The sequence below is a fragment of the Malus sylvestris genome, chromosome 6 (genome assembly GCF_916048215.2).
Source record: "Malus sylvestris chromosome 6, drMalSylv7.2, whole genome shotgun sequence".
Taxonomy (NCBI): Eukaryota; Viridiplantae; Streptophyta; class Magnoliopsida; order Rosales; family Rosaceae; genus Malus; species Malus sylvestris.
The window spans coordinates 17314655-17332161 of record NC_062265.1 but is presented as its reverse complement, the minus strand read 5'-3'; the positions used below and the strand labels follow the sequence as shown (position 1 = coordinate 17332161).

The window sequence follows — 17507 nt, the reverse complement described above, 5'->3', positions numbered from 1 at the left end:
TCGGAACATATCCATGTACATATCGTACAAATATCAACAAAATCGATGATAATATCGGAAAATATCGATGTCGATAATTTCGCTCACACTTCAGCAATATTTTGTCAAAATATCGGTGTAATATCGCTAAAATATCGAAAATATCGAAAATATCGATGTAAAGGAAGGAAAAAAAAAAGAAAAAGAATAAAAAAAAAAGGGAGAAAAGGGATTTGAACCCCTCCCATTTTACTCCTCCAACACCATAACCCCCATATATCACTTATGTTTTAATGATAATATGCTAAAATATTTATATTTATATGAGTGGCATGTTAACAATTACATGCAAAACTATTTTGGGGATTTATCATTTGATGAATACTCTTCACAATAAACTTACCCTACACATAGAGATGATGAAGATAGTGAAAATTTTGAACCTCATAGAAACTTTATGTGGTACTAAATCACTCATGTATCTTACCATGCAATGTATAAAGTGTAAAATATTGTAGTAAATCATTATATATAAATGATTATGGTGTGTTTAATCTTTTTTTCATTAATTACTACATATTTTCTACACTCACAGTGTTTGCCAACTCGCTGTATAATCAACTTAAATCAGTTAAATCCATCATGTAATGCATTTCCTTCTATTTTTTTTTATAAACTAATAGATAATTGACTAAATAAACATTCTCCAAAGTTTCAATAAAAATTTCCAAGTTTTTCTTACAATTTCCGTGGTTTTTATTTAATTTTTATCGAGATCGATAATATCCCGATATTTCCATCGAAATTTCCATGATTTTGGACTACCGATATTTCCGATATCATCGATATTTTATACCATGGTTCAAACCGACACCATCAGTGACACATTTACTGCTGCAATTAAATCCACAGACTTCTGACAAAATTTAATAAACCAGCGACATCATCGCTTTAGCTGAACTTGGTGTTGGTTTAATCTGACACCATTACTGACACATTTACTACCTCCGCACGCTTCTGACAAAAGTTATTAAACCAGCGTCGCTTTAACTAAACTTCGTGTCGATTTAAACCAACACTATCATAGACACATTTAATGCTGCATCTAATCAGACAACAACTTTCTAACGTAGTTATTTGAAATTTAAATGGCGTCGCTTTAGTTAATTTGCATGTCGCTTAAAACCGACACTATTGTTTGACAAAGCTTTAATGATGTGGCCGTTGCGGTGGTTTAGGTATATTTAGTGTCGGTTTAAACGACACTACCACTCACACACTTTACTGCCGCATTAAATTATACAACCACTTTCTGACCCATTTTACTTACGAAGTGACTAATTGAAAGTGGTCTTTCCAAGTCCACTTCACATCGGTTTTAGCCGACACTACCTCACCCATGCCGTCGCCTAAAAGCGACAAAAAAATAGTTTTTTAAAAAAAATTGTTTAACCCATAAAAAATAAATATTGAGTTTTTTTTTTTTTTTTGGTTATCTCATATAACATTTTAGAATTTTAATAAATAAAATTGAACTTAAACCATATACATATAGGTAATAGAAAACAAAAATATTGTCTAATTAATACTTAAAACACATAAAATAGTTAACATATTTATTCCATGTCATCATCTGTCGTGTCGTCGTCGTCATTGGCATTACTAGCGAACTGGGTAGGCAACAGTAATGATTCATGAAAAAGAGTCTCTTCCACGCCAACCCTTGTATGAAAATTTTCATGGTCAAGTATCTGATCATCCAAATAAGAGTTCAAATAAGAGTTCAAATAACCTTATATGATGTGTTTAATAATATATCTCTCTCTTATATGATGTGTTTAATAAGAGTTCAAATAACCTGTGACACTACTTGGCTTATATGATGTTTTTAATAATATATCTCTCTCTTACTCCACTTCTTAATACAAGCCTATTTGTCAGCATGAAACCTATTTGGCAAGCCACACATTATGGATCATACTTGAGTACTCACTGAGGAGTACTCAATTTTCACTGACCGTTGATATGGCTCAATTAAAAGGGAACACTTGTACCTCTTTGAATGTTTAAACTACGCAGCCAAACATCCCATAATCACATTTGACTTCCTCTTTGCTCCAGGGTTTATCCCCCAATGTCCTTGGCTCTTCCTACGCCATGGCAGATCTATATCAGTGCATCATCATCACACTACACACGAAGAACAAGATTCCCTCCCTTTCATGAATTCTCTCAGACCAAAGCACATTGGAGCTATGAAATACCTACTTCGACGGAGGAGAGAGGATGAAGGAGAAAGGGAAAGCGGGGCCGACGGAGGAACGACAGTGTATAGTATACAATAGAGAATGGCAGAGGAAGGAAAAGTAGAGTCATACAAGGCAATTAATAAAATACAATAAAATAGTAAATAAAGGAAATGGATGAATCGTGGAGTGCAAATCACAGTTCCTTATATATATATTAGTGCTGAAAGAGATGGAGTGCACGCCAAGCTAATCTTATGCTCACGGCTATCAAGGCAAAACAAGAATAACATACTTTTATGACAAGCTAAACCACTTTAGTGGTAGATTAATCGCAAACAAATTGAATCGACCATCAACGACAGCCGTTTAGTCAACTAAAACTTCATTCAGGAGTGCCGGAAGCTTTCCCAAACAACTACAAGTCTCGTCCATCAAAGCCAAATTCAATTTCATTCACATGCTCAAGTATTCAATGCTATAAAAAACAAAGAAGTTTCAAAGTAAATACATCAAGTACAGCAAGCAAATTCTCATTCAAAATAAAGTTTGGAAGCTAACACAATTTGAACTATTCCTGATAACATGGACTTGAGGGCTGGATATCTAATGCCTTACAATCATTGCCAATTTAAAATTCTCATGCATAACCAAAGACTTGTCTGAACTCGGTGCAAGGAAAAAGTCGACAGCCACCTGCAAAGGAAAATCGTTAATCATGCAAAGTGAAGGAAAGTACAAAAGAAGAAAATTACAAATGGAAAGGATCTGATGATGTCAAAAGTCATAGGTCTATGCTGGAAGGTCTTCATTAAAGCAGCCCAACACATATACACATGTATGAGCATAAGGAAAAGTAAAAGAAAAGAAGCAATCACAAACTCTCATGCAACGCTGTCTGTGGAAAAGACAAATACCACCGTAGGACTACTGCCTAAGTATACAGCAGCAACTTGCAGCAGATCGGAGTAAACACCAACACCCTCATTTCCTGCCGCAACCGAGGGGTGTACAAAACCTACCTGGGAACACCAACATGACACACGTCATCAACAGACATGTCATCTACTTTTCCACCAGCGGCCTCAGCCTTGGAAAGGGCCTGGATTGTCATTCCCAACAAAGGCCTGGACTGCTAGTTCCACCAGCAGCCTAACCCTCGGAAATGGCCTGAAAATACCATTATCTCTTGCATCAAAATTAGTACTCACATTGGTACTTTCCACTGACCACCAAGCCTACAATCCAACATTCTATTCCAAATCCACACTCACCTCATTGCCATAAAACATTTCCCTGAGCAACTATGCCAAGGCATCATGGTTACCTTCATTGCCTTGGTGATTACATTAAAAACTATCATCTAACTAAAGCTCCTCATACTTTGCCTTTCCAACCGCTGTATATGTATCCGAGTTGCTTGCCATCACCATCATCTATCCAATTCTCATAAAGGAAATTCCATTGCACATCCCAAAATGTTTCAGGCATTGACAAGCACATAACAACTCATTTTCTAGCCGCTGAAATATTAATTTACAGTACTAGCTTCAGTATAATCCCCTGCATGGAACTAATATTTCATCGTGTATCCTACAAGAAGCCATAACCTTAACGTCAAACCAGTGCACAAATTACAACATGCCAAGCAAAACAAAAAAAAAATATCTTCTTTTACATGTCATGCAAACCATTTGAGCTAGCCAAAGCCAAGAAAATAAATTAGGAAATCTCAAGCAAAAACTTAAAGCATGCTAAATCAACTTTCAAGCCATGCCTATGGAACATGCTAAGCAAGTTGCTTAATGGTTCAAGCATAATATATGCATCATGCCAAGCCAAAGATAAAATTACAAAGTGTCAAGCAAGCTCCTTAATGGTTCAAGCAATCCCCATGCAACATGCTAGGCTAAGAATGAGACATGATGAATTACAACATGTCATGAAAACCGATCAACCCAAACAAATCAACCCAACCAAGTAGATCGTTTCTACACCTCATGGCATCTATTCAAGTAAATTGCCAAGAACACTCCCCATTTACCATGGCAACTCCTATAAAGAGTCAGTGAGCAACCTTTGGAAAAACTTCCCATATAGCTTAAACTTGAGGCGTCGCAAAATCCTATAGTTGTCATCATATTTCACAAGCTACGTAACCCATGCTTCCGTTTCCAAAAGATATCACTTTTAGCGGAAACCACATTCAAAATTCTAAGCTTTTCTAAACACACTTTTGTTCCCACTCAATGTATATCTTAGTCCATGTTTCATTTTCTGTGCCTATGTCTTCCTCCATTGCTCGAGTTTAGTCTCTGTAACCCGACCTTCGTCTATTGAAAAATCTAAAATGCACCAACTCTCAACTCAACTTTCTAACAATACATGCCATGCAACCCAGTCAAGCCAAGCAAATAAAGGCTTCCAAACGAATCAAGCCAAGCATATCAAAGTAAAATCAAGCCAAGTAAGGAAAGCTTCTAAAGCAATCGAGCCAATCAATGCCAAGCAAGTCAAGAAAAATCCACCCATATAACAAAATCTCTTACATGCGGCATGCATGGTGAGACAAACGGGCAGTTTTAATCAAAGTAAAAACAACATGAAATTGCCAACTTGCCAAGCAAAGCCCAACAAGCAATTCCACGCCAAGAAAAAGTGGGGTAAGCCTGCTAATGCTAAGGGAAAAAAGGAAATAATCTATGATCGCAACAAAGCCCAAGTTGCTATTTAAACGACAAAGAGTGTGCATAACTCGCTGCCAGAAAGTTAAAAGTCATTCCTGCGGGCCGCTGTCGCTGCTAGACCTCAATCATGTGACCTATGTCTACCCCAAGAGATGAGAAATCTTTAGACCTTATCTTCCACTGATTTCATTTTACTACCATATGTTTACATAATAAATCACATGTCTATCTTTAATGCATAAATTGCTCGTTATCCACATAAAGCAGGCTTATAAAATAATGTGTGATCAGGTTTATATATGCCATGCCATCAATTCATATTAGTTCCAATTTAGAGTGTATTAATTTCTTTTGCCAAGAAAGCGCATAAGCCTGCATAAATTGGTTCTCTACGCATACTTATCATGTCTAAGTATAATTGACTAGTTAAGACTTAAGACTTGTATTACTCACTCTATAGATGATCACACATGTTTTTATTTCATGGTTTCACTCGGTGCTTACCATGCGCACTTAGTACGTAATGTAGTGCACTCTTATGAACTGGTCAGTACATGAGTAACTTACATGCTAGAAGTTTGCTCACGAGACCAAATATATTTGTTAGTGCTCGAATATATCTTGTTAAGTTATGTTTGGAGCTAAACCTTGAATAGCTCGAGCACTAAGTCCACAATATAAACACACATTTACTGCCGGCAATAAGAAAACAAGCAAGCTTCTCAATGCAATATGTGTAGAAACCCATGTTTAACAAGGCTAAACAAGTTAAAACAAACATGTAGTGCCAGCAACAAGATCATGCTAATCACGCGAAGTAAGAATGCATACCAAGCTATTAACTATGTGACTGAAATGCTTTCGAAATACGAAAAAGAAAATGGTTTTTCCTACACCAAATGGTTCGAGCAAGAGATTGAGTACTTCAAGCCATGTAAACATGCTGATTCAAGAATTCCTAGCATAGTCGATATTTCAACATACCTAGCAAGTCTCAAGCATTGTCAGCCCCAAGCAATTCAAGAAATTCAAGCATTACAGATGACTCAAGAAACCTCAATCAAAGTCAATAGCACCCACACCCTTTACCTTTTAGGTTTGAGTTAGCTACCAAACACATGTCGATTGTTTACTATAACCATAGCTTCTCCGCCTAGATTTAGTTGTTTTTTTTGCCCAACTGTTTCCACTACATTTTTGCATGCTAAGCGCCCTCATGCCTTCATATCCGAAAAAATACCTTTTTTCACTAGAAACTTTATGCAAACACCTTTTCCACCAGCAACTTTATGTGAACACCTTTTCCACCAGCAAGTTTATAGGAACACCATTTCCACCAGCAACTTTATGGGAACACCATTTCCACTAGCAAATCTATGCAAACACCATTTCCATCACATTCAAAATCAAAATTATGCTTTATCTAGGATAGTTTGAGCAAATTTTTACAATATCGACGCAAGCTTCCTCCGTCACCAAAACCATTGTTGAGACCCAAACTTCTTCTGTGGCCAAACCTAAAGAACTATAACCCAATCTTGACATGCCAAAGATTTTATGATGACCAAGCACATGATGAATGAAATTGTTATAACGTGAAAGTTCAACTGACTTATGCTAGAGTGTCATGCCTACAAGATAATACCAAGGTTAATAGACGATACCAAGCTATGAGCTATGCAAGTCAAAATATATGCCTAAACCATTTGAATAACATTCACGTGATTAAAAAATTATTTCCAAGAGAGATAAGTTTTACATGTATCAGACACTCAGTTTTGGTGCAAGAAGCTTCCTTGCATCCATGCACTTATCCCATGCTTATTATTCCCCTTTCTTACCATGCCAATAAGCACTTGAATAACCATTTAGTGGGAACATGAAGCAATGCCATGTGGATGTCCATGTCAAGAACAAGCTAAAAAGTACATGAAGAACTAATCATGCCAAGTTAACTACAATCAAGTGACCATGCCGAGCTAGACATTATTCCTTGACAAACCTTACTCGAAAAGCACTGTCAAACAATCAAGCTAGGCCTAGAGATCCGCAATTGTAGAGCATGCATGGGAACAACAAAAGACAACAACGACATACTAAATTATGAAGAAAGACACTTCAACTGCAAGAAGCACAAGCCTAATTTCACTAGAGAAATTTGTGCCCATACCTTCAAGCCTTGGTACTCGCCTAAACATGACAAGCATCAAGACCCTAAAATCCTAGTAAGCATGCAAGCATATGAAAAGTCAAAAGAAAATTCTGCAAAAATTCTTCTTCAATGAAGCAATAGGCGAAAAATTCCAAAGATAAGACATAGCCATCTCTCATGGAAATCAACAAGGAGAAGTAGGAAAGAATAAGGATTTGTCATTAGGAAAGAAGAACATTAAACTACTAGCCTTCAACCAACAAGAACACCCAAAGTCCTTTTCAGGAAAATGAACAACGCATGGGTAACTATGAAAAAGATCATCATGCTGTCGTGAGTTTGCACATGCGAGAAGCGAAAGAGTCCCATAAGGTAGAATGTGTTTTGAAGTTTTGGCCCAGGATTTGATTTTTTTGGCCCAATCCAATTCTCTCACAACCTAAACAATCACGGAGGCTAATGTTGGGGGCCCAACAATCTCACCTACAAGCCCAATCAGGTCTCAAAGCCCAATCTTTACAGAAGCGTCACAAGCTGATCTTAAATCCATGCATACAATGCAAAACGAAGAGATTTATGATCATGCCACACTAATAAAATAATAGTTTAATGGACACCAATCTTATGCAAATCATGCATATTTATAGTGCCAAGCCGTATTGTGGTATTAATATATTAATATTATAACTCGACTCATGCCAAGCATGTAACACGCTTAAATGAGCCTAAGCCACGTAACGGGGCTTGCTGAGTGGTTCATAGAATTAGAATTGTGGAAGACTTTAGGTTGCTTGGGAGCACCAAAAGTCCAAGCTCATGATTTTGGATTCATGTGGGAAGGTTTGAGAGGGAACAAATCAAGTTTCCCCCTTCTCTTGCAAACCAACTAGGAACTTAGAAAACAACCAATACCCAAAGTCGAGCTAGCCAAATTAGAACCAAATCACAAGTTTACCTAAAGCCGCACACAACATTAATAGAGAAAGAAGGAACCTTTCCTTTCCCATCTTACACAGAAAACAAGGAGAGAAAGTCGAGGGGAATGTTACCAAAGATGAAGTCGTATTGAGCGACTTGGTGCAGGAAAGGAGAAACTCTGGGCAGTATGCTCAAATAAGCTTCATGGGGCTCCTAGCCTCTACATTGTTATACCAAAAGGGAAACCTGTAGCTGCATCCATGGAAAGAGGAAAGGAAGACTTAGCAAATTTGGAGAATGAGAAAAAGCCAAGGGATTCTCCTAGCTAGAGCTTGGAAGGATCCATGCTTCTATAAATAAAAGGCATCAGTACACTACAAAAGGAGAGACAATCACGCAGGGGAAAGGAGAACGACAAGGGCAATAACGCACCAAGCAGAGCAAGCTTCCTCTAAGTGCAAGAAACCCTAATTCTTCAAAGATAAGCTTTCCTTTCATTCTGAACCTTCCAATAAGCTTCCTTACCTCCTAAAAAAAAACTACAAAACTATAAGAAATCCTAGATTAGCCACTTCAAAATCATACAACCAATAACAACTTCTCTCTCTCTCTCATGCTAAACAAGTGGGATTTTGGCTTCGACACCATGCATCATTCGAGCAAGTCATAATTTATTATGATTATTCATTAATTCCCAGTGTTTGTTAGTTTAACAAATACTCCTCAAAGCCACCGAAATCAAAAGGGAAACATTCGACTACCGAGGGAAGAACTTCACCAGCAAGGGAAACATTCGACTAGCGTGGGAAGCATTCACACTCATCGGAAAAGCTTCCATGGCTACGGGAAGAGCTTTCACAGCTGCAGGAAGAGCTTCCACAACCATGGGAAGAACTTGAACTACCACGGGAAGAAACTCATCATCGTTGGAAGCACTCAACATAACACCAGACCAAGCACCCAAGAGCTACTGGAAGAACAACAAGGCATTCCCTAGGACTTGCTTTTTCTTCGGGATACTTTAGGCTTAAGTCCTCGCTAGCTCATACATGAGGTAGGTGAAGGTTTTGGCTTGCCTCTTAATAACACAAACGCATCATAGCCCTTCGGCACAAAAACCACTCAACATTTTTAAAGAAAGTTGAGCACTAATATGCTTTGTTACTATGAAATTTTTTATCAAACTAATTTGATCATATTAAAAATATTCTTAAAAGCACATATAATGTCTCTTAACTTTTCGAAATGGAACAACACTCAACATCCTCCTATCTTAAATTCTCCTTTCACAAGGCAATCGAAATCTTGTTCACACAATCTTCACAAGAGGGTGTTTGACAAAATTTAACATACATGATATGTGTTTGATTTATTTTTTTCTATATGGTTTTGTAGTACCAAGATATTTTATAGAAACTATAAAGCACAATAACAAGTTTTTCAGGATAAGGACGTGGCAGATTTTATATATATGATAATGAAAACATTTGTGAAACTATAAGTATATCTTGTTTGATACTTCTTTGACATTGTCTTTGAAATTAGAGGACAATATAGCCGTTGCATTTCCCTCCACACATTCCCCACTCACCTTATCTCTTCATTAGTTGTTTCTCTTTGCTTTCCCTCCAAACAATCCACCAGAAAAAAAAAAAATGAATCCAAAATCAGATACCAAAAAACATCTGGTCTTCATTTACTACTCAGCTCACTCAGTAACCAGAGAATTAGTGGCCTTGCTCAGTTCCAATGGCCATCAAATTAGGCTTCAATTTAACATCTCCAACCCCTTTTAATCCCTCTATTCAGAGACCCTTTGTGTCTGTTTCTTCTCCCTCCTCCACTAGGGTTGAGTCTTTTCAGATCAGTGGCAGACAGCTATGCCTCCGCCGCCGCCTTTTCGTACTTCCGGCCAAGGCTACTGCTGACCAACAAGGTTAGGATCATATGTCCATCTAAGCTTTGAGTTTGATTTTTTGGTGGTAGCTGCTTTAATTGTAGTTCTGATTAATAGTAAAAGAAAATGATCTAGCATGTAAAGCAATATTCTAAACTACGGGAACGGAATGCAAAGGGTGATCACATTTATTAATCTCGTTTTTTATTGGTATGAGGGATCTTTTTTTTGTCAAATGATAGGTTTGTTAGATTAGATGTTAGATTAGAGAGCTGACGGGGTTCGAACATACGTCGTGGTGCAAAGGCAACACTTTTCTTCACCACTATGGTAGAGGGCCACTTGCGTATGAGGGATCCAATTGCATAATTTCATATCATGTGAGTCTTGTCTCTACGAAAATTTTAATCAGCAATGCAGTCAATTCTAGTAAAAGTAGTCAGGAATTCTTAAGGATATCGAGCTGGAACAACTTGTTCTTCTTGAATACCTTGATTCAACGCCAAACAATTTCATGTTGCTACTAGAGGTGGGTTCGGTTTCATTTGGTTCGGTAGCAGGGTGGGTTCAATTTCATTTGGTTCGGTTTTTTGCTAAAATCGAAACCAAACTGAAATTTCTATTCGGTTCAATTTTCTTTCAGTTTTCTTCGGTTCGCTTTTTTTTTTTCAGTTTGATTTTATTCAGTTCGGTTCCTGTTATTTTTTATTTATAAAACCTGTTTTTTTTAATATGAATTTTTAGGAAAATAAAATAAAATAAAAACTTGCATTGGTGGATTAATAATAAAAAAATAAAAAAAGTAGGAAGGTAACAGTACATATACAAGATCATATATTTAGAAAATAGGCTTGTATTAGTAGACTAATAATCTAATAATTAATCTCAATAAACTGACCGTGCAACTACAAGTACAAGTCTTAAACCATTCATGGCTTTTTTCCAAATGGAGTTATCAACTACAAGTCTCTGGCCTGCAACAGAAGTTTCACATAAAAAACAAAAACAATGACAAAGTCAGACTAAAAAAACAAATGAATGTTCATAATAAAAAAGAAAATAAAAATATAAAAAAAGAAACAAATGAAGCTGTTGTGTTTTTAAGGTTCAAATAATGTCGTGAGTAATTAAGTGTAAAGGGAGTCGGTTCGGTTTCCGAACCTCCAAAACCGCAACCAAACCAATAAAGTTTGGTTCGGTTTTGGTTTGATGGTCAATTTGATTTTTTTCGGTTTTCGGTTTTTTGAACTCACCCCTAACCACTACCATATAGTATTCATTTTTACTTGGTGATAAATAAATTTTTTTTTTTTTAATTTATACTCTTTGCATGGTTTGTTTTTGGAATATTTGCTGAGTCAATTCCAATGTCCTTTTTTCAGGCAAGGTCGAAAACGATGACGTTGTTGACAGTAAAATTCTGCCGTATTGTAGCATAGACAAGAAAGCGAAAAAGTCTATGGGTGAACTTGAACAAGATTTTCTTCAAGCTTTACAAGTAATTTTACACTACATTTTAATGTTTTACAGTACTATAGTGTTTTGCTATTGAACACACTATGATTCTATGGATGAGGCGATACAAGAAAGTACTAGGTCTGGATCTCAACCAAGGTTCCGACTTAGTTCCTCGACCGCTTTCACAACTTATCCCGGCATGAAGTGTCATGGCAATTTGGTTACCTTCTTCAAGAAGTCAGCTAGTTTTTTTATTAATTTGGATGCAACGTGTTAATGGATGTTTGCATTTGAGATACTAACTGGTTTCTTCTTCTTTTTTGCTCGTAAAGTCATTCTACTATGACGGAAAAGCTATTATGTCAAATGAGGAATTTGATAACCTCAAGGAAGAACTCATGTGGGAAGGCAGCAGCGTTGTCATGCTAAGTATGTACCGTTTCATTTGTTCAAAGAATGGGACTTGGCACCTCAATGTCTTGGGATTTCATAATGGTAATATTTCTAAGATTTATTTTCGGTTTCTGTTGTTTAATTTTACCACGCAGGTTCGGATGAACAGAAGTTTCTGGAAGCCTCAATGGCCTATGTGTCTGGCAAACCAATTTTGACAGATCAAGAGTACGATGAGCTGAAGCTGAGACTAAAGGTTAGTTTGTGCTGGTTTCATGTTTAGGCATGTAAAATATGATTAATGGTATACTTTCTTCTTGTCATCGGTCTATCGTTTCCATTTGCTTCAGTTGGTGAACATGATTTTTTTCTTTTCCAGACAGAAGGGAGTGATATTGTAGTCGAGGGTCCAAGATGCAGTCTTCGTACTAGAAAGGTGCATAATGCTGAGTTTTACTCTTTCTCTATATATCCATCATATGAATTACCGTGTGTACCTTTAATTTCGTGGTTTTATAAGTACTGCATTGGTTTAAATGGTTCCTATGCATTATGTGCCGCAAAATGCGAATGTAATTACTAAATATCACAAGGATTATCTCTTAAGAGAAAACATTTCTTCTGTTTTTTGTATTCGTGTGTTTGGTTATACATGTATGGATGAAAATCCATTACTTCAATACTGGATCTAAAGATTCTAAACAGGTAATTTCACTTGCTTGTCCCCCAAACCTCTCGCACTTCTGCAGATTGATTTACCATGTAAAAAGTTGTTTAAAGTTGTTATTTACTATTTGTTTTCAGTAAATTCTTATGTGTATTTGGATATTTTAGCCGTCCTTTTTTCAACCTCTAATATAACCTTTTGGTGAGATTCCTTGCTAAAACTGAGTTGTGCTTGTATTGATTAACTTTCTCCCAACAGGTTTACAGTGACCTGTCTGTTGACTATTTGAAGATGCTCCTGCTAAATGTCCCTGCAACTGTTGTCGCGCTTGCAGCGTAAGTCAACTGCTTATATCATCAAGCATACGCTTGAAACTCACAAGCTGATGACATGCAATAGATTCTAGGTGCTGTTATTGCCTGCTTGCTCCTTACACGTAACCGAAATGTAGATCATTAAATCTGATGGCTCCAAAACCAACTGCTTAACCACTTCTCTTGTCACTGAAGTTCTCGTCAAGTTTTCGTAGATGATATTGAATCTACTAATTAACTAACTTTTTTATTTCACCATCTGCTAGGTTCTTCTTTTTGGATGATCTGACCGGTTTCGAAATCACATATCTTTTGGAGGTATATTGGTTTAACCACATGAACTTTTGGTTTCTGTACGTATCCATTTTATGCTCTTTCAAAAAAAACCTTTGGTAAATTCTTGGATTGCAGCTGCCGGAGCCATTCAGCTTCATTTTCACATGGTTTGCTGCTGTGCCTGTCATAGTTTATTTAGCTCAGGCACTCACAAAACTAATTATCAAGGATGTTTTGATCCTAAAGGTAGGTGTCTTGTCAAATGCTACCTTAATTTGTGGATACCATATTGCTTTTAACATTTCACATTTATTTTTCTAGGGCCCTTGTCCAAACTGTGGTACTGAGAACTTGTCATTCTTTGGGACCATACTTTCAATTTCAAATGGTGGTTCTACTAACAACATCAAATGCTCAAAGTGAGTATAAAACTAATCACTGATTCTAGACAAAGTGTTGCAGTCGGTCACGCACACGTGAATGATTTCTGACCGTGTTTAGATACATGTCGACTCCACAACGGAGCTCACATGCACGAATAGTCAGAAATCATCCATGCATGTGCAAGAGCAACTGACAGTAGCAATTTTTTTTATTTTTATATCGACTTTCTTTGTTTTCCACTTGTGTGGTTTCATCTTTTGGACTTTACTTGGCTCCTTCATATAAGGAGTCATTCCTCCTTCATTGATAATGTGGCATCATTTCATTACAAAATCATAAAAATCCAAACCATTCATTCTCTTTATCATTATACAATGACTCATTTAATTTAGAAACTAGTTAGTTATTAGCATGAGTAAAAAAAGTTGACAATTCACCGTGAAGATGTTATTTGTTACCGTTGATTTGTTCAACACATATGAATAAGTAAATTATTTCCAAATTGATTGAATTTTTTTAGAGAGAATCTTTAGACGATGATAAAGACAATGAAATGGTTTGATTATAATGTTTGCCCGGTGAAATGAAGTTGATTATAATGTTTGTACGGTGAAATGATGTAACATCGTCGTTGAAAGAGGAATGGCAGGAGTGAAGCATTATACTTCTCTTGATTTGGATTCTGTGCTTCTTTGGACATGATTTACAAAAGTTTTGCTTCCATTTAATTTTAACTGTGATGAGTAACATTTTACTGCAGCTGCGGAACTCCATTGGTATATGATTCAAAGTCGCGCCTGATCACGTTGCCGGAAGGAAGCAATGCTTGACTAGAATTTGTGCCAAGTGTTTTCTTGTGCTGAAGAAGAAGAAGAATATGTACTCTTTTTTTTTTTTTGTATCGTGAGGTCTCTCTGGAACATCTCAACAGTTGATTGTGAATATGAATACAAGGAAAGAGGAAGATGATATCATATGATCAGACGGTTCAGTTTTACTGTTGTGCCTTACATAAGCCTGTAGGTCGGAAACACAGTTGCCGGTGCGCGAAAATTAGAAAAATAACTCAAATTCTAACGGCCTTCAGAAAAATGAGAATCGAATCAAACCCTAATCGCGACAAAACATGTGACGCGCTCCTTCCCACTCGATCCATCCGAAATGCCGCCTCCGAAGAAACATCAGTGCTAATGCTACAGCCATCTTCTCTATAGGATAGCCACGTCCAAATAATCTCCTATCTACATCAAATGATAAGATGTGAGAACACCCCCTTTCTGGGTCAAACCCAATAGACTTTGACATAAAATTTCAGTTTACCTGAAAGTTAAGATCATTCAGTGACTTGCTTTCATCCACTTGTCTCCCGTTTCGATGAGAATTCGTCATCCCAACCTTAAAAACCCAGGAAATACACGATTTAAAAAACATAAAAATAAAAAGAGAGGGGCAAAAGTAGTTCTCAATTGTATGTGCATGAGTACTTCTCGATTGTATATGTACCTAAGCTTAATTGTTTTGTTTCCCACCTAGCTAAATGCTGGAAAACGCGTATATATAATACTGCATACGCACCCGTAGACTACCTCCAAATGTAATGGAAGATAAATTTCAAAATAAAAAGAAAAACAAGGGGACAACAAAACCAACTGGAAAGAATTTCTCGGGATCTGATTAGTATGAAAAATAGTAAGGAATTTTCTAAAACAGCAAGTTTTAAACTAATAATTGCATACAACAGTTGAAATACAATTTCACATGTTGGTAAAGGCACAATTTTCTTTTACCGCAAAGAGGTGAAAACACACAAAGGAATATCGCTTTTCCCGTTGAGAGGATTTATCATTTTGAGTTGAAGCACAAAAGAGGACTCATTTATCCGTAGAGTGGATCATAAAGAAATTGGTTCTTGGGTAATCTATCTCATCTTGATACGTGGATTTGAAGATCTACAATTGAAGGTAGCAAGTACCTGTTTCACCACAACGCGACCGTGCTTGTCAGGGTATACAAACGCAAAAGACAGTCTAGCATTTCTTCTACTAGCCTCTGGAGCAATCTCTTTGACCTGAAAAAACCTAGAATTATCCCGGAGTAAGTAATATAATGTTATCCAACCAAATATAGGAAAGATGATAGGATGGCATGACATTATGAAATACAGATAACATACAAGATCAGTTAGCTCACGAAGTTTTGCATCTTTCCATGTATAAATTTGAACCTCATCTTTTGGTTCATTGCCTCTCACCGCAAATTCTACCTCACTGTGATGAGCCCCAATCTGCCAAAGAAAATAGTTAAAAGTAAATGTAAAAGGCTGAAACGGAACGTCAGCACGCAACCAATATATCCTTATATTAACATCACGATCCCAAACTTCCAATACCGCCAATTTCTCCTACCTTCTCAATAGTAACACGCGTTCCAAATTATACAAACGTTTCCCCATAATCCGAAACAAAGTCTTAACGGTTAGTAACCCAATGCACTTTGTTTCCCTACTTAACACTGTCTCAGAATCATCACCAAAGTCTTCTATTCAACCGATTTCAGAGTCTAATTAGAGCAATAATCTTCAAGGCCAAGATAGGCTGAGAAACGATATAATCATAACAACCTAAATATTCCATCCCCCTTCACTCTGTCAACTGGGCAAAAATTATACCACCCCAAAAGCTTCCTAAGTCTATCCTCTGCAACAAAATCAGCAAAACCCGCTTCGAATCGAATACCTCTGAAGGAAATAAGATATGGGTTTTTAAAAAATCTGAATTTCCAACTAAAATCATTAACTCCAATTACTTAGAGGCCAAATTTCACAAGCATAAAAGATTACCAAAATTACTAAACAATTAATACCAAAACTGCAAAAAAATAACCTGTAGAAAACAAAAAACTGGAGTTGCACATACCTTAGTGAAAACCCGAAGCAGCAGAGGGCAAGTCTGCATTGCATACAAAAACAAACAAAGCTTTTCATAAATATATCATATCATATAAACCAGCAAGAAAAAATTAATAATAAATTAAAAAATTGAAAAATATAGAAACCATAAAGAAGTAACTAGCAGAGCTGAAAGTTAAAGAGAATGCCTTTTTGCTGTCGATGGGTTCGGAGTGGGGGCGAGGTGGTGGGGGCGGCGGACCCCTGGAATGAGGCGGGGGAGGAGGAGGGAGTTGTCTTCAGGGTGGACCTTGGGTCTAGGGCCCCGGCCCGCCCATCTTTTCGTCTCTGTTTCTCTTCTCCATTGTTGAAGTCCTAGCTTGAGAACGATTTCGGGTTTTTAGGTCGGGTTGTGGAGTGTTGATGTTATGGAAATTTAGGATAGAGAAATTTTTCAATGTAACCTGTGTACAGGTGGTATATCATATGATTTTATACAAATTGTGAGATATGTGTATTAAAAAGTTAATAATTTAAAAAATAAAATTTTTCACCACTTATATAAAAACACATAATGTACCTTTCATATTCCAATCACAATGAAAAATTTCTTTTTAGGATGAACTCCCAATTTAATTATCATATGAATGAAAATTAAGTTTCTAAATTATTTTTTTTTCAGAAAAATCAATCTTTGAATTATAAAAAGAAAATTTTATTTAAACACATGTAACCTTTTACTACATCCCATTTAAATTTTAAATGTTAATTGTCTATTTTACACTATTGTGTAATTAATATTAAGTACGAAATGAAATTAATAATAAAATTCAAATATATCAATAAACTCAAGCACTATAATTAAACCCTAGCATTACCCTTTGTTTATCATATGTTCATTCCGACTAAAACCCTAATAGCTCGACTAACACTTGCCCCATTCGCCAAACTCATCAATTGCCATGTGTACATGAGATTGCAGAAATATAGAAGGGTTGGTAAGCCGATACCACTTGAGGCTCTTCATCCACATTGGAGAAATTTGGATTTTATCAATTTGCCAAATAGTAGTAAACAACCAGTTCCTCTGGAAAAATCATGAGTAAAGAGACACTTCTGCAAGTCTCATAATTGGAAAAATTCCAAGGAGAAATACCAATGTTCTTAGATTATAAACTTACTTGCTCGTTGATAACTAGAAGGGGATTAATTGTTTGATTTATTGCTTATGTGCATCAACAACAAAAAA

At 36.5% G+C, this 17507-nt stretch overlaps 2 protein-coding genes and 1 long non-coding RNA gene across 4 annotated transcripts; 1 reads left to right on the top strand and 2 right to left on the bottom strand.

The window, feature by feature from the left end:
- Positions 1 to 2659: 2659 nt before the first annotated feature.
- LOC126626872 (uncharacterized) lies at positions 2660 to 9407 on the bottom strand. The gene is made up of 4 exons (XR_007624796.1): positions 8761 to 9407; positions 8415 to 8510; positions 8114 to 8234; positions 2660 to 2921 (listed from the first exon to the last, which is right to left on the bottom strand). It is a non-coding gene; the product is annotated as an uncharacterized LOC126626872 (long non-coding RNA).
- A 184-nt stretch (positions 9408 to 9591) lies between these two features.
- On the top strand, positions 9592 to 14368 carry LOC126626870 (PGR5-like protein 1A, chloroplastic). Of its 2 annotated transcripts, XM_050296270.1 has the most exons (11): positions 9773 to 9918; positions 10122 to 10259; positions 11262 to 11377; positions 11670 to 11766; positions 11886 to 11986; positions 12110 to 12166; positions 12656 to 12732; positions 12978 to 13029; positions 13123 to 13233; positions 13309 to 13406; positions 14132 to 14368. In XM_050296270.1, the coding sequence occupies exons 3-11, from the start codon at positions 11339 to 11341 to the stop codon at positions 14199 to 14201; spliced, it is 702 nt and encodes a 233-aa protein (XP_050152227.1). In that variant the 5' UTR covers positions 9773 to 9918; positions 10122 to 10259; positions 11262 to 11338; the 3' UTR covers positions 14202 to 14368. The 2 variants fall into 2 exon arrangements, with proteins under 2 accessions (XP_050152226.1, XP_050152227.1); XM_050296269.1 differs by lacking the exon at positions 10122 to 10259 and having other exon boundaries at positions 9592 to 9918.
- LOC126626871 (histone deacetylase complex subunit SAP18-like) lies at positions 14320 to 16673 on the bottom strand. The gene is given in 6 exon segments (XM_050296271.1): positions 14320 to 14612; positions 14692 to 14766; positions 15344 to 15439; positions 15545 to 15655; positions 16287 to 16319; positions 16468 to 16673. Coding segments are annotated over 6 exon segments (504 nt in total). The 5' UTR covers positions 16624 to 16673; the 3' UTR covers positions 14320 to 14579.
- Between the last annotated feature and the right edge of the window lie 834 nt (positions 16674 to 17507).